Source organism: Alosa sapidissima, chromosome 4 (genome assembly GCF_018492685.1).
Source record: "Alosa sapidissima isolate fAloSap1 chromosome 4, fAloSap1.pri, whole genome shotgun sequence".
Classification (NCBI taxonomy): domain Eukaryota; kingdom Metazoa; phylum Chordata; class Actinopteri; order Clupeiformes; family Clupeidae; genus Alosa; species Alosa sapidissima.
In genome coordinates this window covers 19389784-19412543 of record NC_055960.1, presented here as the reverse complement: position 1 = coordinate 19412543, position 22760 = coordinate 19389784, and the positions used below count along the sequence as shown (strand labels likewise).

Sequence of the window (22760 nt, the reverse complement as noted above, 5' to 3'; positions counted from 1 at the left end):
CACACCAAGTCGTGGTCAGGAAAAATTCACCTCAGTCCAGCACTCAATGCCCAATAGATCCTTCTTCCACAGGATTTATCTCTTCTGCCTTGTTGCTGAAGAATTGTTTTGGATCTTCTGCAATGTTCCAGGATAGGCTCCCTTTTGTGTGAGGCTTAACATAATGTCTAAAGGAAACATGTCTGTCTGCAGAAGGAAAGGGGAACTGAAAGATGTTGAACCTCAAAAGCACAAATGCAAACATACTTGCATTTGACCACTCACAGTTGAGTCCCACAATACTTGACTTGAGATACATGATACACGGTATCTCTACTCTGATGTACATTAAGATAGGGTTGACCAATCTGCTTAATGCATGCTACAATCAAATAGTCAGATAAATGAATACAAAAAATGAATTACATTTGTTATTAATAGACAGATCTCATCCCTTTCTCTTGCTTCATGTGTATGTAGACTGAATTTCTGCAATTCAGTTAGCATACTCAAAACAACTATACATTTACTTAACATTGACTCAGTCTATCCATATATAGTGGACAAATGTATTACTCAATTCAATTAAAAACTTTTATCCAAACACGCCAAAGTTGGAAAGTACACTATAACTACTTAGGGTATAGAGCAGCAAAGTGAGGCCAATTTATATAGCACTCAAAAATATCAGTTTAAACTGCTTTACAGATGAGCAGGTAAAAAAAAACATGTCAGAAGGACACTGGACATTTTATATGCATCGACATGTTTGTTATGATTCCATTAATTTCTTATCATACTTGTCCTCACCTCACTAATACAGCACCTACTAATAATTATGGTCATCCAACAAATCTGACCTTAATAGGTACACTTAGAGACAGCGTGGACAGACTGTAAAAGTAAAGGTTCTGAGAAGATAACACAAGGGAGTGAGGGTTGCTTCTGCACAGACCAACGTGCAAGCCACCTTTGTGCTCATGATCCCCCCTATACACTAATATTTCCTCAGCAGCACATCATATTCAGCGCTACAAGCAACTCAGAGGAGCGGTGAGGCAAAGCAGAGACTCTGTAAAGCATGGCTTACAAGAACCGAGCTGACCAGATAAGGCTGTCTGGGCAATCTTGAGTACAAAGTGAGAGAAAGCAGGACTGGAAATATTTTGACATTCCACAGGGCTCTGAGCACCGTGTACACAGTGCAGACGCATGTGTGTCCCAGTCTGCTGTTAATATTCAGAGGGGGGAAAAAAATAATTTTGTGCCGGCGGATATGCCTAAAAAGTAGCGCAAAAACCCTCACCTGGTGTAATTGTTCTCATGCAGAGATGCTCTCAGGCAGATTTAAGAGTAGGCACCCATTTGAATACAGGCAAGCTAATTAAATGTAAGTCTATGAATGATTTTATATTATGCCTTTGTAAATCCCACCAAGCAGGATATGATCACAACGTTTTAGCCAGTGCATGCAAGTAAAGCCTGCTGGAAGATAAACGTGGATAATAACACCGTTTTAGGATTACATTTAGTCTGAAGTGGTCTTTAGTTATGGAAGGCAGAGAGGAAGACAAAAAAAGAAACATAGCTGCCAATTAAAAGTTTTGAAAGGAATGCTTGCTGATTGGAGATGACTTCGGTGGGCACTCATGGGCCTGCTGTGGATCCCAAGCTGTTCAAGCAGTTAATTAAAAAAAAAGTCATGGCGCAACCAATTGGTTACAGATTGCAATTAAAGTGCCTGGCAAGACATGCCAAGAGAAAGCAATCCCGCTCCGCTAATGAGAGAACGCCTGCACGGGGTCAAAGGAATCTGAGACAGCAAGGCTTATTTATTTTGTAATCCATTATTTAAAAAACTAAGAGAGACAAGGCCAGGAATGCCCTCCCCTCTCCTGGAGGATGCATCATTGTTTCTATAGCAACCGTGCCCTGGTTCCCCAAAGTTAGTTAATAACAAATAGGGAGCTTGCAACATACGTCCATGGCATCCAATTCCACTGCATTTGTTCATTACATTTGTGTAAGCCTTCAGGACTTAACTTGTGTAGTTCACCCTTACCTTAGCCGATCCTGTTTCTTTTCTGCCACTGAGACTTGTTTTGGCCAGATATCAGTTTGACTGTTCGGGAAACTGCATTAGCCGTGTGGAGGCTTTGATGGAAGGTCCTTTGCTCAGGCTCACTCACATAGGTGAAAAGGTTGAATTGCTTGACAGGGTCGATAGAAGCACTCAAGACAGAGGTGCAGGTGAAGCGGTCTCTGCTCTTTACTGCAGAGTAGGCTATTCCCCTGAATTGTGGAGCCTGATTCCGAGTGCATTTCCATAGCAGAGCCTAGAGCTTTCACTATGATGCAATAGCAGCCTGTCAGGATGGAAGAAAATACGGTATATGGTGTTGTCTTTCCAAGGCAACAGTACTCAATATCAACTCTAACATTTTGTCGAATTATGCATTTTCTTATGAAATTGTGACATGGTGAGCTTTACTACAACACAAAACCACATACACACTCACAGTGATGATAGCTATTTTTTCACATGCAGATATCAAGGGAAATAAGCCCCTCAAGGTGATGGTTTGTTGTTGGCATCTGAACAAGCCCATGCCTGAGAAACAAGTCTTATGGAGGCTTTCACACAGAGACAGGAGGCAAACTGGCAGCTTGATACCGAACTCAGAATCATCTGCTTTGTGCCTTTTCCCATATCCTTGGCTGTACGGCCAGTTTGTGATCAGACCAAGTAAACAGTTACGAGTTACCAATCCAGCAATCAAGTGAGCTTCTGATTTTGTTGTCACCATATTGCCAAGATTTGTACAGACTGTTCTGCTTTGCGTGTATACCAATGGTGAATATGGATCTACCCAAAGGGGAAAGGATATTTGCATCCATCTTTGACCTTAGCCTTCCTGGAGCCCTAGACATTGTTTTGCAGGAGACCCCCATAGGATGCATTCTACATGCCCTGCTAAATGCAATGAGCATTTGTACTACTCATACTTCCATCCAACTTTTTTCAGGCATTGTTAGAACTTTAACCAGATGGGAGCAGCTTGTTTGATGTAAGTATCTTGCAAGACACCCATTTGAATTCCATTCTCTGTGCTTATTCACAAGGTATACCCTGAGGAAGAATGTATTTCTCATTGCATTTCCGTAGCTTTTAACTCTTAAGAAGACAAGGGACGAGGCTATCCTCTTGGGTCTTTCGCCCGGTGTCTGCGTACCCACGTTTTTAGCACGCCCGAATCCCTCATTTAAAATGTCATTCATTACAGACATAATCCATTCGCTGAGGAGGACTCTAATTGTGGAGCCGATTAAAAGCTCGTGTGTAATGGAAGTGAGAGGGAGAAGGCGGGAGTGTGGATATTACGCAGGGGACGTCTGCCGAAACCGGGGAGGAGTGAGTTCATTTATGGCATGATTGAGCCTGATGAAACTCCCACCACTTTCGGCAATCTCCATATACTATAGCCAGGCAGCCGGAACATCTCTCTCTCTTTTAACAAGCCGGCAAAAATCACCGTCTCACCACAATTAAGAGCCGTAATGTGTGAAGCACCGAGAGAGGTGTCCAGAGAGCTCATCATTCATGTAATGTAAAATTCTCTCTATATATAGTCCAGGCTGTCCAGTGGATAAAACATTTGCAGATTGCATGGCCTACCCGCTTAGCCACCATAGGGCAGTAAGTAGATGCTCAAACGATTTGAAGAAATGATCTTCAAGCCATCAGATGACTGTATTTTGTCATCCCAGTGAAGCTCTATATGGACATCCAGCCTTTTACACTGATCTCTGGCAAGGCCTAGTATATGTTCTGTGAGACACCAGGGGTTAAGAGAACAGGTCTGGCATCAGTGTGATAATAAGCCGGATGCAGCTGACACAATGTTTACCAGAACGCGTAACATTTACCCATGGTCCTCGTTGGCGGCTGCTGCTGCTGCTTCTCACAGAGGTCCCAGTGAGCGTGAGGGAGAGGGAGTGAGGGAGGGAGAGGAACGGAGGCTTCCAGGAGGTGGAGGAGGGGAAGGCCTGTTGCTTAGCTACAGATGGATGTAAAGCCGCACTATATAACAGCCCACTTCAAGCTAATTGTGTGAGCAGCCAAAGTGGACCGCCCGAGAGCAGCCGTGCAAAATTAATCGCGTCAAATGAGCCCGTGGTGTTGCAGCCTCTGCGCTTCTGTCAGTTACAAACACATGCACATATATACACACACACACACGCACGCACGCACGCACACACACGCACACACACATATAGACACACAAGGGGCCATACATACATATTACCCATAACAAAAACAAGTGAAAGTATGTGGTCAGATATTCTGGAAAAAAAAGAAAAAGATTTGGTAAACATAGAGCAATATAATTCATGTCTGAAAATCAAGGCCCTGATGTTATGCCTCACTGGCCTTTGAACACTGAGTCATAAGCACTCCAAATATGTAAATTATTGGGATGTGTTACTGATTTATGAGGTAATTATGAAACAAACAGACTCAGTAAATCTGACCTATGCTTTGAAAAAGGCTGAAAGGAATTTCATATTATTTTGCAGGATGCTTTTCCTCCAGAGAAAAATGAAGGGATTTATTCATATTTATTTATTAATTATTCTGAAGCATAGTTAAAAAATTGCAAAGAAACTGCTGTGAAATCATTAAGATAGTTTTCTATTGTATTGTATTTCTTGCTGTAGGACTCTGTAGAAGTTCTGTACTCCTGCTGCGCTCTCGAACGGACCAGCCAGCTTGGTGACTGAGGAAAGGACTGGCACCGCTCCCGCTGGCCTGCAGGAGGCGATGTTGGACATGACCGTGCCCTCAGCCCAGGAGTTCCGCTGGCAGAGCCTGGCGCGTCTGTCCAGCGGGCGCGTCTACCACTCCCTGGCGGAGGTCGGCGGGCAGCTGTACGTTCTGGGGGGGTGCGATGCGGCCGGGCGCCCCTCCAGCACCCTGGAGCTCTACTCGCCCGAGGTGGACCAGTGGGTGAGCCTGCCCCCCATACCACTGGCCAGGGCTGGGGCCGGCGTGGTCACGCTGGGCAAGCAACTGCTGGTGGTGGGAGGCGTGGGGAGAGACCAGCGCCCCCTGAAGGCAGTGGAGGTGTACAACACGGACGACGGGAAATGGATGAAGAGGAGCTCACTGAAGGAGGCCATCATGGGCGTGGCTGTCACCGTCAAAGGTAAAATCTGTCCACAAATGTTTTGCTGTCTGAAATGCTGTTTTATTCAAGGGCAACATCAGTGACGGGGTTCAGCATGTTTTGAAAGCTGCAGATGCTTATTGTAATATTCCATTAGCGTCACCATAGACCCTAGTTTTAAAATGCAGTTAGTGGGCAATGTTTCATAACATCAAACGAAAGCAACGAGTCATCAGGTCAGAAACATAAATCATAAATATTAAGAGAAGAAACCTTTCATTTTTTACTTTCATTATTTCATATCCTCTGTGTGTCTGTGTGTCTGTGTGTGTGTGTGTGTGTGTGTGTGTGTGTGTGTGTGTGTATGATTGTGCATTGGTGTTTGTGTGTGTGTGTGTGTGTGTGTGTGTGTATTATGTCCCTGTCTGTGTGTGCCCAGATGGCAGGGCATTTGCGGTCGGTGGAATGGGTTCTGACCTGTTGCCCCGGAGCATCCTACAGCAGTATGACCCAAGGAAGGACATGTGGGCCCTGTTGCCGCCGATGCCCACCCCTCGCTATGATGCCAACATCAACCTGCATGGCTCCAAGCTCTACGTAGCAGGTAGGTTTGGCATTACCGTCAAAGGGGCCATGTTGTCAGCTGCCATAGCAAATATCATTTCACTGTGAATGGGATGCTTACTATGTGCTGCAGCCTTTTGAATATCACCTTTTTTGATGTTTCACTCCATTTAATGAGCTTTTGAAATTTTTATGGTGAACGTCAGTGTGTGTGCATCTCCAGAGTTTTGTTAGCTGCCCATAAAAAGATGTGAGCTGGGGAACATGTGTTCTGCATGAAATATTCATGCCTTCTTACAGAATTCATTGTATATGACTGCTGATGTGGTTCTTACGTAAGCGCCATGCCATGCTAGTGCATATGCACAGAAAATGTTCTGACATGGACAACAGACAAGTGCACAGACAGATATAGCAAGTGTGGAATGCAGTAATGTACACATAGCATGAGAGTGTCACATGAGTCTTATGTAAGACCCCCTAACAACCGCAGATGACTTGACTTCCCCATACAGGCGGCCGCCAGTGTAAACGCTCACTCAAAGCCTTTGAGGTGTTTGATATGGAGAGCCGCGTGTGGAGCATCCTGCCCGCTCTGCCCTGTAAGAGGTCGTACTCAGGCGTGCTGTGGGACGCCAGCGGCCGCCTCTGCTGGCTCGGGGGGCTGAGGCAGGGGGGCATGCACCAGCGCTCCAAGTTCACCAACAACGTCAACATATACAGCCCCAGTGAGGGTGAGCACAACTTCTAGTGTTCACATATCAAACAATTTAATATGGTGTATAGGTTCATGGAATGTGCAAAACATATACAATATACTATACCACACCAGTTACATTGGAAATATTTACAGTTCATAAGTCTTATATTATCATATCTTTCTTATTAGTAGTTTCTAATATCCATTAAATATTATATGTGTGTATGTAATATGTAAAGTTTAACATTGACGTAGTATATCTGTGGATAGTTTATCTGTGGGTGGCATCTCTGCTATTGGGCTAATTTGAGAATGATCCATACTGAGATATGAGATATCGCCTTGACAACGACTTTAGGACTGTTTATTTTATGAGACAAGTTGTGGTAGAATCCTTTCGTGAAGGCATTTTTATTCAGCACATCTGTCTCAGTATTTGGACTCGTCTTCTCCATTTTTAACTACACATACTCTCCGCTATCAAAGAAGGCAGTCCACAGACGGTCCACTTAATCTGCCAAATGTGCATCCAAAGCCACACGTTAGTCACAGTCTGCCAGTGTCACCATGTCCATGCTTCAGGCTTCTGGCAGCCTGAGCTCACCAAATGAAATGAAATGTTTGCACTGAAGTTGGAATAATGAGATGCATTAAGAAATGCCCATCTGGAATATCTTGATGTCAATATAGCATTAGAAAAATTAGATAAGGTCTGATAATCCCTCGGATGAGTTATTGATTTCTGGCAAGGTAGTACCATGGCAATTCACGTGGCAGGTTCCTCCGCTCCAAAATGCGATTTCCACTGATGGCGTTTGGGCGCGGGAGAAAATGGAAGATATATTTAACCTGCTGAGAGGGAGGGTGATGAGAGGACATCTTGACACGCAGGTGTCATGGTGCAGCTGTGAAAATAATATGAATCTTTCATCCCTCTTTTTTTCTTTCTCTCCTCGCGTACGTTACTCTATTCAGGCAGACTCTGTCAGTCAGTGCCAGGACTACGAACAGCCGCACACAAAAGGGACTCTTAAAGTCTAAAGGTCTGTGCTCCCTTTACTTCGCCTTGGGGTGACAGACAGTCCTCGCCTCTCTGCACACCTAACCCCCACCCCCCTACAGCCGCCCCCCCCCCCCCCTACCCCCTTCCAGCTCCACCGCCACATTGTCAGGGAAATCATGAGTATATTATCAGATGGTATTTAAAGAAGCGAGTTATCTATTATTCCTTTTATATCAACGGTGCCATCTGCTCAGGCTGCCAGCTAGCCATCGGACTGGCACACTGGCAGACCACCCGGGTGAAATCCCCCTTGTGCTGCGGGACGGCTCTGTGTCTGCTCCTTTTTATTCCCTGCCATTTTAATTATGCCACCTCATCTCTATTTAGATGTGAGGGTTTGATAACGGCAGTGTTTCTGTATGGAATACCTGCCAATCAGCGGCTAATTTTTTTACTATCGCTTTCAAGACTCTGCTCCTAGGGGAGTGACAGCTTGGAGAGAATTTGCCTTTTTTCGGATTGTTTGAAGCTCTTTTGACTGCTTCAGCACAAGGAGAAAGCAAGATCAGACACCATCTGCAGCTCCTCACACTGTAATGCACTAATGTGTAGCCCATACCAAATACTGTTGTTGCAGAATCAAAATTATCCATTAGGAACTCAACACTTAATATAAAGCGTTTTCTATAATTCTCTTACTCTGCCTGTCTCTTTGTCTCTTATGTCTCTCTCTTTCTCTCTCTCTCTCTCTCTCTCTCTCTCTCTCTCTCTCTCTCTCTCTCTCTCTCTCTCTCTCTGTCTTCTTGGTGTCGTTCTGCCAAATAGTGCAGATCCGAATCTCAGCCAGGAAGAGTGTGAGATAGAAAAGCCCCCCTCTCTCTCTGGCTCTGGCCCAGTTATTAAAACTCCAGAGGATTTCCACTGCCCTGTCAGCAGGCAAGCAGACACAACAGGAAATGTAAATGAAAAATTGAATCTTCCACCTCGGTGTAGCACAGAGCAGGAGTGTGTGTGTGTGTGTGAGTGGGGGGGGGGCAAAGTTCTGACTCATAGAGCCAATTAAACTGTTCCAACCGGATGGTTTACCAATCGCACTCATCCCCCGCCCGAACATTGGCATTGGCTTAACTAATAGGGTTTGTTTGAAGGGAGACAATCCTGCCAACATCCTTTTCCCACATCCTAAGAGCACCATGATCTCAAACAGCCAGCAGATTATGGCTTTTCCACTTCATGAAACTGTTGTTGTTATTTCATGTGAAAAGTGTTAGATTAGTCCCTGTTTTTTTCTATTTACAAGCAGATCTAAGGTAGCTCAAGCTGACAGCTCTGGGAAGCTGTGAAATGACATTTTCTCTGGCAAACTATGTTATGCTCTAATGGATTAGAAAGAAACTCCTGCTAAATCTATTATACATACAGTATATGGCCATGTTTCTTTTTTTACAGGACTAACAAAACATGTTGCAAGAAGGGGGCTTTCTGTAATTGTTTGAGAGGCAGCAAGCATGTAAATGGATGTAGAATTCTATTACAGTTAAGGTAACACAGTGGGTCAATCAAATTACAACTAAAAGAAATCCCTTTCTTCCACCCATTCCTGTTTTTTGTCCTGACTCTGTTCCAGGGTCGTGGCTGAAACCGGACAACACTGTTCCCTTGAAGACCAAACGAGCAGATTTTGCAGCTGCCATCTTAGGCGGCAGGATGGTTGTAGCAGGTGGTCTAGGTATGTAAACATATCTTGCTAGCACTGAAGCAAATTACGTACAGCATCCTTGTCACATGGATGGATCTTAGCCTGGCATAGCCAGAGGTTTACTACAGCATATGTCTGGTGACAGCCATGGAAGAAATAGGTCTGTATGGGAATGACTATTGTGATTTATGAAACAAAGAAATCCATTAAGGTCATTAATAATTGAAGTCATGTTTGACCCTGCAAAGCTCAAATGGTTCTGCATTTGAATAATGCTCTAATTATCCAAGATGACAGCAATTCAAACAACTAGCTTGTATGAGCAGTTGAACAGTTCAATTTGAATTGTGGACATCATTTCTATGACCATACCATGTTGAAAGGGGGGTTTAGATGGACCACGCACCAGAAGAATAGCTAAAGGTTCTGTTTACCATACAGACTAATAGAAACAGGACCTCAGAGGACCTATCAAAGGGCTCCTCTTTTATACTGAAATCTCTTCAGATTATTTTTCAAGACTTAAGCAGTGAATTAGGGGAGGGAATTTCACCTAAATTGAATATGCCATTCACAATGACTCTTTATAAATGGGAGCGCAGAAACCCAATTTGCCCATAGCTATAGGAATAGGATAGCTCTGTTATTAAGAACCAGAGAGAAATGTTAAAGGTATTTTGAAGAAAATCCATTATACTAACAGGTCATATATCTCCAGGAAGGACAGGCGGTTCTTGGAATGACTTCGTGGAGCTAAATGTAAAGTGCATTTTTTGTATATTATAATGAGATGGTGGGATGATATTCAGTTTCCTCTGACAATTCTTCCCACCCTGCATAAATGAATACATATTCATCACATTCATTTATTCCACACCGCTGGGGTCATGGTTGTGTGTGAAAGCTAGGTAGGTAATGGACGTGACTATGTCCCTTTGTAAGTGGAAGCTACAAGTACTTGTTGAAATATTTGTTCATTCTGAAACTGGCCCACAGATTGATAAAAGTACTTTTAATGAAATAGGCAATGAATTGTGAAGGATTGTGAATGGACAAAATCAGCAAATTACCTACTCACCAAATTCCATCATGTTTGTGGATAATTTAAGATTAGAGGGTATGTCAGAGTAAAACAAAATGTATCATTGGCCATATTTTAATTTTGGCACATTCATTCCTCTGACAATACATTTCTGGGAGTCCTCATGGGTCCTCATCAAGTCATCTATTGTGAAATTGCCCTGGAGTGGTGGAGAGATATAAAAGGCTGAATGTTCTTTTTGATTCTGTTCAGACAGCAGAGCAGCAGAGTTGCAACCGATTAATTAACACCCCCACCCCCCCTCCCCCCAGGCCACCAGCCCTCCGTCCTGGACACGGCCGAAGCATTCCATCCACAGAAGAAGAAATGGGAGCCTATCGCTCCGATGGCCTCTCCCCGTTGCTCGGCATCCTTCATTGTCATCCGCGATCGCCTGTTTGTAGTGGGCGGCGTCAATCAGATTCCCAGCCCAGCTCATGAGGTGCTGTATATAAAGGAGAAGGAGTGCCTGTAGCACACACAAAATTGCAGTATAATATTTTCAAAGCGTTAGCTCCCCCTACAGGCCACGCTTTCACAGCACAGTCAGACCTTCAGCGCCATCTGCAGGCTCACTTGTGAGAACCGGTTGCAAGCTGTAGCCGTATGGAACGTAGCTGTCAAATTTGAGCAGTAGGAAGCCTTAACCAATAGCCAAAGACTGGCAAAACTACAATCACATCAGACCGTGTCCCCACAGCATAAAAAAGTCATGACTATCAGTACATACTATAAACAAGACTGTAAATAGTAATCCATTCACATATGCAGATTTTTACATTATTTGAGGAGCTGGTTTTCTCTGTAGATAACTCACTTATTCAGGAATACAGGATGCATTCAGTGCAAAGTGTCTTTAAATGTGTTAACTTTTCAGCTTTCACAATGTGCACCTTGTGAAGACTGCGCTGGTGTCAGTATTCTTGTAGCAGAATGCACTTAAGTTTTATGTCATTTATCAGCAAACCATTGTGGATAAGTGTGTGTTTAAACAGTGGAGATAATAATGGGAGGTGAAGGTCATTCAGCAGAGAAATGCCATAAACAAATTGTATTTTTACAACAACAGTTAAAGTGCCATTTGACAGACACAGTGAATAACTGGCTGACATTTATTCTCTCATGAAACTGAAATTCAGATACTAAATAAATGCAGTCTAATACAGCGTTTTTATCTCATGCCACCCTTGGGGTTTCAACGTTAAGAGCACAACCATGCTCTTGGTTAAGAGCACAACAATTTCTGGTATGTAGTAAACATTTTTGTCGTAGTTCAAAGCAAAAAATAATAGTAAGGAGGATATAATATAAATGATGCAGTATCCCCAGGGTGATTGCATATTGCTAGACATGATATTTTTAGCTGTGTTAAATCTAATGTATAGAATTAGATATCTTTGGAAACTGCACCACCAAAAGGCCATCAAGAGCAAAACACAGCATGCTTATGTCATGACTTAGTCAATAGAATTTATGCTCTGGCATTGTGGATTGCATGTTTAATGAAACAAAATACCCATTTTACTTTTTTAGTTAAGTTGTGCAATTTGCATTGCTGTCAGATAATTAGGACAATACAGTATAATGTTTATGATGTTTTTTAGGAAATAGTATGTCGGAAGGGCAGTTTGTGCAATACACTGTTGCAGTACCATTTTGATATGGCATTGTCATAGGGCTATACCTAATACTTGCATAGAAGTAATGCAGAGGAGGAGGGATATAATTGTCCTTGTTATTGTTTAATGTATGAATAGCTGGTCTTTGTTATGGTCTTTTTAACGATTCTGTAGCATGTGTCAAGGACGTGCAGTAAAAAAGCCATAATTACCACCATGGTCTTGGAGCAGGTACACCCCCCTCACTAGCACCTGTGGTTTTAATGTCAACCAATTAAACATTTTCTGAAGAAATACATGTGTGACTATGTGTGGCTCATGCTTGACTCTCATTGTAAAACAGTCAAAATGTAAATATGAAGATAAGCCTGAGAGAATTTGGATTTGGAATGAACAGATTCCTCCAATAATGTAATGTTGCCCATGTTAGTATTTTCCAATCATAAGACTTGGTCATTTGTAATGTAGAAAATAATGCAAATAATTTCTGAAATCTCTTTCCACTAACAACTACTCTCAGCTACTATATTTGGGACATAAGACTCTATCATGCACTCTGTCATCTCAACATAAACAATGTCAGATAGTATCTTGTGTCTTAATATGGTTGCTTCTATGCACAGTACCATGTTTTGACCTTCATGTGTGATTATCAGAAAGGTTGTGGGTGCGTCATCCGTTAGCATAAGCGTCCGTCCTGTGACAGAGCCTATATGTCTTGATAAGGGCGTTCTCATCCTTTCTGTTTCCCCTTGCCCGTGTCAGACGCCCGCTGTCTCGCTGAGCCCGTGCCAGGAGCCTGGGGGTGATACATCCGTATTGATTTTTCTCTCCTCTGCTGGTTAGCCAAGGAGCAAACACACTTTTTGTCATGCAGCTCCATCTGTGTTGAGGACTGCCACAGTCCTCTTCAGAGGTGAGGTGCCTCACTTTACTCCGATAGTGGTGACTGCTACTTTATACTGCTTCTGCAATGTCATAGAAAGTAATACAATGTAATGAAACTGTTACCAATGCTGTGCCATTCATTCTGGGAGGACAGGGTGCAGGAGTTTATTTCTTGGAGTTCTTTGCTTCCATCTCCTCCGCATCAGTGATATGTACTGTAGAGAGACATCATCAGCGTTTTTTGCAGGCTTAGACCGCACCAGGTGATATGGCTAAGTGTAAGATTGCAGCATATTAGTGAGTTTAAACCTGCCAGGTAACCTCATAGGTATAGGAAACAAGTTCCTAGTGTCAACTCGTGCTGTAACTTTGTGAGTTTAAAATAGCAAGAAGTAATAATATGGCCATAGCTCCACTCCTCTATTACATAAACTGTAAAGGCATCTGTGATTATATTTGCCTCTCAGGAATGTATCCTTTCATACAGTAGGTGTCAAAGCTACACACTATTCACTATTCATTTGTACTTGCTGCATGAATAAACAGTGCAACAGGGGAAACCTTTGAAACATTTTGTAAGCAGTTTAAGAAAGGAAGCTCAGCAGGGGAGAACAGAGCAGGTAGAGATCTCTGACAACACTCAAGAGAACTGTTCCAAAAATGTGTTATCTAACAGTAGCTTTTGCATTTAAAAGTAAAACTCTCTGAACAAGACAAAAACATTATTCCATTGTTTATTTTAGCCCTCTTAGACTACCATGGAGTCACCTGGATTACAAACATTTTTTTAATCAGCCATACATGTGAATTGCACATAAATCACTGTATTCTGTATTGTCTGAAAGGTTTCCCCAAACCACAAAAATTAACATTTGAGACATATTCCCAAACATTTCCTTTCCCTCCTCTGTATAATCTGCAATCTATAAACTGCATGATGCACTAGTTTCATGCTGATCTAATCACTCTGATATTCCAGGGGTTTCATATTTCTCCTCATTCCACTGCCTCATGATTGTACAGTGCCTCCACTTACAGGATCTGAATGTATATATAGGACCTGTCACTAGGGGGCACTATAACAACATTATACTCTTGCAGTTTACAACAAACCTGCAGAGATGGAGGGAGGGATGGAGCTGCTGTGTTAACTATAAGATCAACCATATTTTATTGATGATGCCATGATTTGTAAATAGATTAAGATGATTTATTCTCCAATGTATGTGCTGTAGGTGCTCTGTGGACTTGTTACTGAGAAGCGTAAGTTAGATTTCAGCTACTTCACTATAATTCTAAACCCTGAGTCTGAGTCTGAATGCAGAGTGTGTTCTGATGTTGGGCTATCTGAATGAATGGGGACCAGTGAGCCTCTGTGAGATCTTGCCACTACTGTACAATGAACAGATAAATAATATTCTGTGCCTGCCTCAGCCTCAAGCAAATGTTTGTTTGTTTCCGTGTTTTATCAAGTAGCAATAGAAGTTAAAAGGATAAAAGATGTACTGGTGCGTTAACATAAAAGAACAGGTATTAGCCTACTAAGGCCTCTAGAGGCTGTCCATTTTTCCACAGCAAGTAACCAGAAACCATCCACAACTAGGGAGATTTTCTCTGTCTCTGTCAGAATGACGTGCAAGCTCTCTTGACAACGGCACCTTTTTGTTCCACTGAGGTGTGCGGACGGGCCGACGTGTGTTTCACCTCCCAGGGCTATCTGAGGTGAGTCGTTCTGAAGGGGAATAATGTGACTGTTAACGAATTTCACGCATGCTGCCCGGCGTGTCGCCAGGCTACTCTGTAACCAACCCTTACTGTTCTGCGTGCCTCTAGAACCCTTCCACTGGGGTACTTAAGCGGTCATGTGGCCAGTCCCTGGACTGAAGGTCTAGTGACCTCTAATGTAAAGTAGATGATTGCCTCCAGTGGTGCCCCACAATGGGATGGCAGCTCTTTTTTCAGTCTGCGTTCTCTGGAAGCTTTTTCCACATTAGCTATGTTAAGTAACTTCACAGTAACACCACTTCCTTTGGAGGATTAGACCAGTGTGAACTAGACTGTTATCCAACAGAAGAAGATGAGGGCAACAGGGATAGTTGAGAGGGTATTGATTAATCCTGAAACAGTAATTTGATATAATTCATCAAACATCACGTGATCACAGGACGCACCATGTTTAATGTGTCACTTGTTCTGATCGGAGATTAGAGGTTGATTCTGACCATGTAAAGCAGGGGTGTCAAACATAAGGCCCGGGGGCCAGATCAGGCCCGCCAGCAGGTTTCATATACGGCCCCCCAGATGTTCTGGGTAGGAAAGGGAAATTAGAAAAAAATATTCACATTCAGTTGTCTTCAACAATGTGTAATGAGCAATATCTCTATGATATGATAAATTGATTAAACCTAGCACTACAAACCATCCTCAGGAAGGAAGAAGCAGAAAAACTAACATGGAAGTAGGGCATTTCAAGAGAGAAAGAGCAGAATATGACAGCAGTACATTATTTGTACTTGTTTGCTCATAATATCATCAAATGACACTCTGATACACATGCAGAAAAATGATAATGACCAGTGACGGCCCCCCACGAGGTCTCATTCCAACAAATCCGGCCCACTACCTAATATGAGTTTGACACCCCTGATGTAAAAGGAGGTGGAAATTTGACAGAAATTTGGTGGAAACCTGATAGACATATGTGACCAATAGAATCCAAAGGAATAAATTCTTAAATCCCCTTCATGCATGAACTAAAAGTTTGAGAGAGGAACTGAAATCTACCTTAAGTAATTGATGTTAGGTGTTTTTGCCACCAGCACAGTAGAGCAGCAGACTTGTCAACAGTGTTGGGAGGGTTACAGAATACAGAATACATGCCCAAAAATGTAAGTTGTAACGTATTCCGTTACGTTACTCAATCTGAGTAAAGTATTCTGAATACTTAGATTACTCCTACATTGAATTGCATTTTATAAGTGTAGGAATGCGGCCATCAAATCCTACTTACTAAACAGGCCTATTCTGGTGTGTTCTTCTGTTCCAAATAGCTGAAGTGTTAGGCCCACATAGGAGAATGTAAAGTCAACTAAGCTACCTGATACAACTTTAAAATAGCAAGGTGACCACTAAAACTACAGCAGGCGACTAGGCTAATTAAAACAAACAAAATAAATATGCTACTTTAAGGGCGTAGACAGAAATTATAATTAAGGTGTGCCTGTGAGATTTTTCGGCTGCATCAATCCAGTACAAGTGAGGGGCTCATATTACAGGTGGAACGCAAATGACCTGTAAATGTAAATACGCTAGGCTACTGTATATCAGGGCTCTCAAAATGGACGTGATAGCGTAATGACAATCAAAAACCGCACGTAAAATGCTACTCGCAAGAATAATTCTTCAGAGGCTGCACCATATAATTCATTTTAAAACGTAAATGTAGATCTAATTAGAAAAAAATCCATAAAGCTATTTCTAAGTTACAATAAAAAACTTAGAATGCAGTGCCTATTTTAGAGATTGGATTTATTGTAGGTCTAAATCAACACGTGAACTAGGCTTTGTTTATTGATTAGCAAACTGTTTAACCGATTGGCTGAAGTAGCCTGAGCTATTAATACTTGGGAAAATATCCTTTGAACAGACATCAGGAATCACAATCAGTGAAGAACAGGAGTTACCTCCACTTACTTTACTCCTAATTTGCTGTGCAAACAGTCATTTCAGGGTCTCCCATGACGTGTCCATAATACGCGCTGGGGTTTTGAGGCTAGTGCAAGACGGCGGGGCTTGGATTTAAACATGGAAACAATTTCATAATAGATTGCTTTCAGGAGCTTCTGGGAAATGGAGTTGCCTTAATTTATTTAGAGAGTGAATAAACTTATGAAACAGAGAACTATCATCATGTAATCTATTGATTTCAACAATGTAACTGTATTCTAAATACCAACTATTTAACTGTATCGGAATACAGTTCCTCATAATTTGTATTCTGAATACGTAACGCCGGTAGCCTACATGTATTCCGTTACTCCCCAACACTGCTTGTCAAGCAGGCCATGATTTAAGAGATCCATGTTGGAGATGGTGGCAGGTTTTACCCGATACTTTTGTTCAGGGCTGATGCAATATTCAGTAAACATTACTTGGCCTCAGCAAATCAGCTGAATGGCCTGTGTGAAGTTCCCCTTGGGGATCAATAAAGTATCTATCTATCTATCTATCTATCTATCTATCTATCTATCTATCTATCTATCTATCTATCTAGTTTATTGCTGGTATGCCGATGGATTGATAACAGGGATAGGCCTACACACCACGCAGGTCTGCAAAGCAGGTCTTGGAAGAAAAAAATCTCTTGCACCTGTGACATTGTGACATGTAAAACATGTACTGTTGGATCTTGGAGAAGTCCTGTGGTGTTTTTTAAAACACTCAGTTTCTTTTGATCCTAATTCAGTTCCCATTACAGCTTTGTTGACAAGAAGTAGCATAATGTCTCAAGTAACAAAGAACCAAAATGTGATGACAATGTCTTAAATTTGGTTTTGAATCATATGATTTTCATATTATTGGACTTTTCTACATTGTAGGAGGAGAAATATTTCTTTTCTCGTTTGGGAAACCATTCAGTTCTTTTACTGGCCTCACAGAATAGCCCATTTTGCTCCCAGAACAGCATCACTTTTGATATGAAATAGTTTTATATTTCAGTATATCACTTTTTTATTACCTCTCCGAAAGAGGACAACACATGCTGTGGACATTTGTATTTGTATAATATGTACAGTACCATATGTTCTACTCGGACATAGTTGCATGGCTTCCATGTTTGTATAGTTAAAGGCCTCCATTTCTTCCAGGAATAAATCAATGTTCTTAGTAAACCACCAGTGCAGTGTGCAGTAAATCGATGCCAAATGTAAGAATTTAAAAGAGAATGAAGAGACCTAAATCAAAACTATGAACTATGATGAAGCTATTATGAATGACAGCATAACTAGCTGCTTTTTGTTATATAATACAGTGACATTATGAGTTACAATATGTTACCAGTGCACAGGTCTTGAACCGGAAAGCAGGTCAGAACATTATGTAATTTCAATGTACTATTTCTGTTGGCCTGCTGTTGTCCCTAAATGTAAACTCTCTGAACTTGATTCCTCAAGCAAAGTCCAAGGGGAGGTTAGAGGCTATGAGGAAAGATTGGTTTTCAATGTACATTGGTTTAGATGAACATTTGGCTCCTCAATAAAACATTGACTGGGTTTGTCAGGTTAATTGTTGAGACTTGTTACCCATGAATGTGGTTTTGTACATGGTCTTGGTATTTCCCTCTGAGATTTCTGTGGAACTTCCTTCTACTATATTAGCTTTTCCTCTTAATTGTCTCATTGTCTTATTGTCTGATTCCAGAATTTCGTCGAATAAATGAGAGGGAATTCAATTCAAGGCTACCATGAGTGCTTAGATGGACTTACACACTCATCAATGATTTTACACAGACATTTTACACCTATATAACAGTCAGCTGAAGTGAGGATTTGAAACAGAGGGTCTCCCAAAGTTATGGTGGCTAAAATGGGCTTGTTTGGGCCTCTCTTCCCTATTCAGCAGAGTGAGTTGAGGAGGTGCTAACCATTCATAGTGACTCAGGATCAGTTTTCGTCCAACCGAACATTCTTCAGGGAGAAAAGAGCTCCAGGGAAAGAACTGGCAAAGGCTGCTCTCCGGGTTGCCAAGGAGAGAGTGGCTGTCGTGAAGCAGTTGTCATGGCAAGATTTGTTTGGTCTCCCATCCACACTACCCTGTGCCACCTCACTTCCTGGTAGAAAATCATTAAAGTTGTACACCTCCACTAGACAATGAACCACTGAGCAAAGGGTTTGTCATCAACAGTTGGTTTAATCCTTGAGTTATCGTGACCTCAATTCTGATTAAATTATTTGTGGATATCCTTCTGAGATCATCTGAGAATTGAAATGGAAAAAAACTGTGTGATGTTATAGGGGTGGTCAGACGTCTGACAGGCTCAGTTTTGAAGGTCAACATTTTCCATTTAGTCTTTTAGCTTTGTTGATTCTTGGATTACAACTTCAACATTATATTACAACAACTCCCTTGTTGAATAGGATGACTGAGTGCTAGTGCACTGAAGTGTAAAAAAGGTTATGAGATTTAGAGAACTATTGTAAGAAAACTATTGTAAGAAAATGTCTGATTATAACACATAGCTTAGGTAAGAACTTCTAAGATCAAATTTTAAAAGTTCCAGCACTGTGTTGAGTCTTTGCATTAAAAGTTCTAAAAAGCCGACGTTTCGTAGCAATGCTACTTCTTCAGGGCTTTAGGGTTTTAGTGCTTGAATTTCCCCTGGGGATCAATAAAGTATCTATCTATCTATCTATCTATCTATCTATCAGCACATGGGATGGTATAGATCTACTGTATGTAATTCCTTAGCTCATGAAATAACCATCACTTCACAAAACATTTCTGCTATCTATTTCAGAAGCATGCTGCCAGGGACAAGCTTTCCAATATCAGTCAATGGCATTCTGTAGTGACCACTTCCACAAGCCAGTGGAATAATGCTAGCCTAGCACTAGCAAGGCATTTTCAATGAAGTCGTCACTGGGATATGTTGGCTGTTGCCTGACCACTTAAGGTTGCTTGAACCTCATGAACATTTTTCACGATACTGCCTGTCTTTTGCCAGGACGTAGTCGTGGATATCTAGAAGCTGAGCTAAGATCTGATACAGAGATAGGCTATGGCTCAAATATGTTTAATATATCCACTGATGTGTGTACAATGAAGTGGGCTGTGGAATTAAGACCATTTTTTTAAATGTCACAAAGAACGATCAATAATAGAAGTGAAACACCAGTTTCAATCATCGAATGGATCATTGAATATAATTGATATAATGATCTTCCTTGTCATTTTCCATGTTAATGAGATGGAACTGAAACACTTGAAAATTCAGCTGTCAAATCATTTTTGATTAAACTACTACTACTTAAATACTCCCTTACAGATTTCACTTTGTATTATCATTATGGTGTTTCATTATTGTGAATGTGCTGGTCCAAAAAATTTTTTGGTGATAGAAACTTCAAAATGAACACAATGAGATTATTTTGCAATGCATACTACTCCGTTTTGATCATTTTGAGAAGGGTGAGCCTGAAAACACAAATGTTAGTTGCATTGATTGCTTATTGTGTCTACAAGACAGAAGGAACCTTCACTGTTTAACATTTACAGTATGCCCATATACATGTCTGATTTTCTATTTTCAGCTAGTATCTGCCAAAAGCGTAACAGCTGCAGTTCATCCTCTTTAGAATAAGAAATGAATGAACTTTCATTCACATACGCACACTCAAACATTAAACATTACAAGCCTCCCCAGTGGGACTTGATCTGCTGTAATCTGTGGCTACAGACACCAGTTTAGAATATAATGGTGCTCTGTAAATGTTTACAATGTACAAGGCTTTCACCTCAACAGTTTTAAGATGCATGTATTCCAAAATGTTCTTATTTCTGGAGGACAAATGTGTGACGTGGAATTACAGAAGGCATCTCCTTTTCTTACTCATTAGACTAAGGCATTCCAATTACGCCAAATATCTTGTGGTCTATTGTTGTGTACTGGATACAGACATTACGGTTGTGATTTTATTCGAATGTGGAACCAAATCTTCAAGGGGGGGTGAGTCTGTAAGAATGAGTAAAGATAGACCAGATTTGGCCTACATACATGTTGACCTGTGCATTCCACTGGTCTAAGCCAGCCCTTTACCCCAGTTTACCATGCAAGCCGGGCCCTCATATCAATTTGTCTATTTGACAACTCGCCTTAATTCATTCCACGTTTTCCTTTGAAATAAACTGGTTCTTTGTCAAAGATTTTTAGCAAGTCTCCTCTATAGCAAAAAAAGTACACTTATTGTACACTTATCCTAGTGTCTTAAATAATGTGTAAAGTAGCATGTTTCTTCATTAATGTGATGAATTACTTGTTTAGATTCACAAAATAAATAATTGTGTATTTAATTGCCTTTATGCCATGCAGGCTCTTCCTGGAATGCTATTTAGCCAGCTCATATATTTCCAGTGGATCATCAGCTGTGTTGTAGCAGCTATTGTTTTAGTGTACCTGCACTGGAAAAAAAGAATTGCTGGAATTACTTGATTTCATCATGTACATCGGTTGCAAATGAATGAAATGTCTAGGTTTACGAAATTGATTCATGCTGTGATAACCTAATTTGATCAAGTAGGCCTAATTTCAGTGAAAATGATTAAGTTAAGTTTATCTGAAGTATTTATGTAATTTCAACGTCATTGTGTTATACAATACAGGTGGTATGAAAGTCAGCATTCAGATGTACTTAGTATTGCAACATCCATGTTAAAGGATGATAGCTTTGATTGTGTTGTGGCACTATATTAAAAAAAAATCATTATTATTGAAAATACCTGTGCTGAAACCACTGATACGTTGTGCATGCTCAATACCTAATGCATTCATGGTGGGAACAAAGCACGGTTTATCTCAAAGTATAACATAAGATACAACTCGGCTCCACATTCTACTGGTCTCTAAGCATAACTCTCTTTAAGAAACTCATGTGAAAACTTTTGGCAACACTGTTAGCTGCATATCTCAGTGTTCTTGCAAAGGCTCATGGGAACACAATGAAATAATGACACCAAAGCATCCCATGTGTTCATTTGCCTCACTGGTTCAGTACTTTCAATGCACATTATAAATAAATGGGAAATTTGTTAAGATTTATATTGACTTTTTAGTTTTTTAGCAAAAGTATTTGAACAAGGTGAGACTGGTGAAATATATGCACCTTACTGTAGTGGTGTAGTCTAGTTAGCTGTAGTGGGTATACTGTGATCAATCCCAAATGTTAATACCTATCCTTGCCTATTTTAAGTGGTATACTGAGATGGTGATGCTTTTTAAGTGGGTATACTGCATAGTCCTGCATATTACGTAGACACAACATCCTTTTTTTGTGCATGGATGTTGACTGGTTCTTGGCCCCTCAGTGTATGATGTGGCCCCTTTGTGGCCCTTGTCTCAGAAAAATCCTAGAACCGCTACTGCCCATGACCATACTAAAAGTTCGTAATTCATACCTCACAACAATCGCAACCTTGTACATCTTCATATGGATGCGTTAAGGTGGTATCTCCACCTCACTTGATGTTAATACCTCCGAAGTATCAGGGCACACTTTTGAACATGGCACACCTTTGAATAGGCCTATAACACTGGTCTATATAGCTTCACTTTGGTGAGTAGCACGAGACAAACTAATGCTATGACAGGGTATTTTCAAGTCTGTGATTATCCACAGTGGAGAAATTAACAGCATCAGGGGACCTTGTTAGGGCTGGTGGTACCTCTGAAATGTGCATGTGTATGTCATTCTTCTTCTTCATTATTCGTCTATGTCTGCCCATGGGGCCTGTCTTACGATGTCTTTCTTAACAATCCAATTGTGGGTCAAACCCACCACATTGTATGATTTCTTGGCCCTCACACATGTAGACATGAAGTAGGCTACTACTGACAGGGAATTATGAAGGTAATAGGTTATCGGTTTCTCATAGAGCTATTTTGTCATTTGATGCTGATGTATTGAAATCCATTCTTACTTATTTTACAAAACGTTGCTGGCATTAGCCACTGTCAGTTAACAAACACCTCCACCTCTGAGATTCTGTTTTTTGGGTTGTTCATGTTTCATGTTCGTATCCATTTCGAATTAATATGAATGAGAAGTTTCCGTTTTGTACCATTAAAATTGACAGTTATTAGGAGATTAATAGGCTACTGTATTCAGCGAGGATGTACCAGAGCCCCTCTAGGATATAACATAGGCCTGTATTATGCATTGCAAATTCTAAACTGAACACTATTCCATAGTCCGACTGTCATAGTCGTTCTATGGTCGACTGTTCTATGGTCGACTATGACAGATGTCAGGCCTACATGTATTGACGTTCCATTTATGTATTGAC

The 22760-nt window shown here is 41.2% G+C and overlaps 1 protein-coding gene across 1 annotated transcript in view; it reads left to right on the top strand.

Moving 5' to 3' along the window:
* Nucleotides 1–12078, top strand: part of klhdc8a (kelch domain containing 8A) — a 33569-nt gene extending 21491 nt beyond the window's left edge. The window contains exons 2-6 of the mRNA XM_042090314.1: nucleotides 4699–5186; nucleotides 5587–5751; nucleotides 6227–6445; nucleotides 9042–9143; nucleotides 10467–12078. Coding sequence (XP_041946248.1) covers nucleotides 4802–5186; nucleotides 5587–5751; nucleotides 6227–6445; nucleotides 9042–9143; nucleotides 10467–10669 — 1074 coding nt within the window. The 5' untranslated portion in view covers nucleotides 4699–4801 and the 3' untranslated portion in view covers nucleotides 10670–12078. The remainder of the gene's footprint in view (nucleotides 1–4698; nucleotides 5187–5586; nucleotides 5752–6226; nucleotides 6446–9041; nucleotides 9144–10466) is intronic.
* The last annotated feature ends 10682 nt before the right edge of the window (nucleotides 12079–22760 follow it).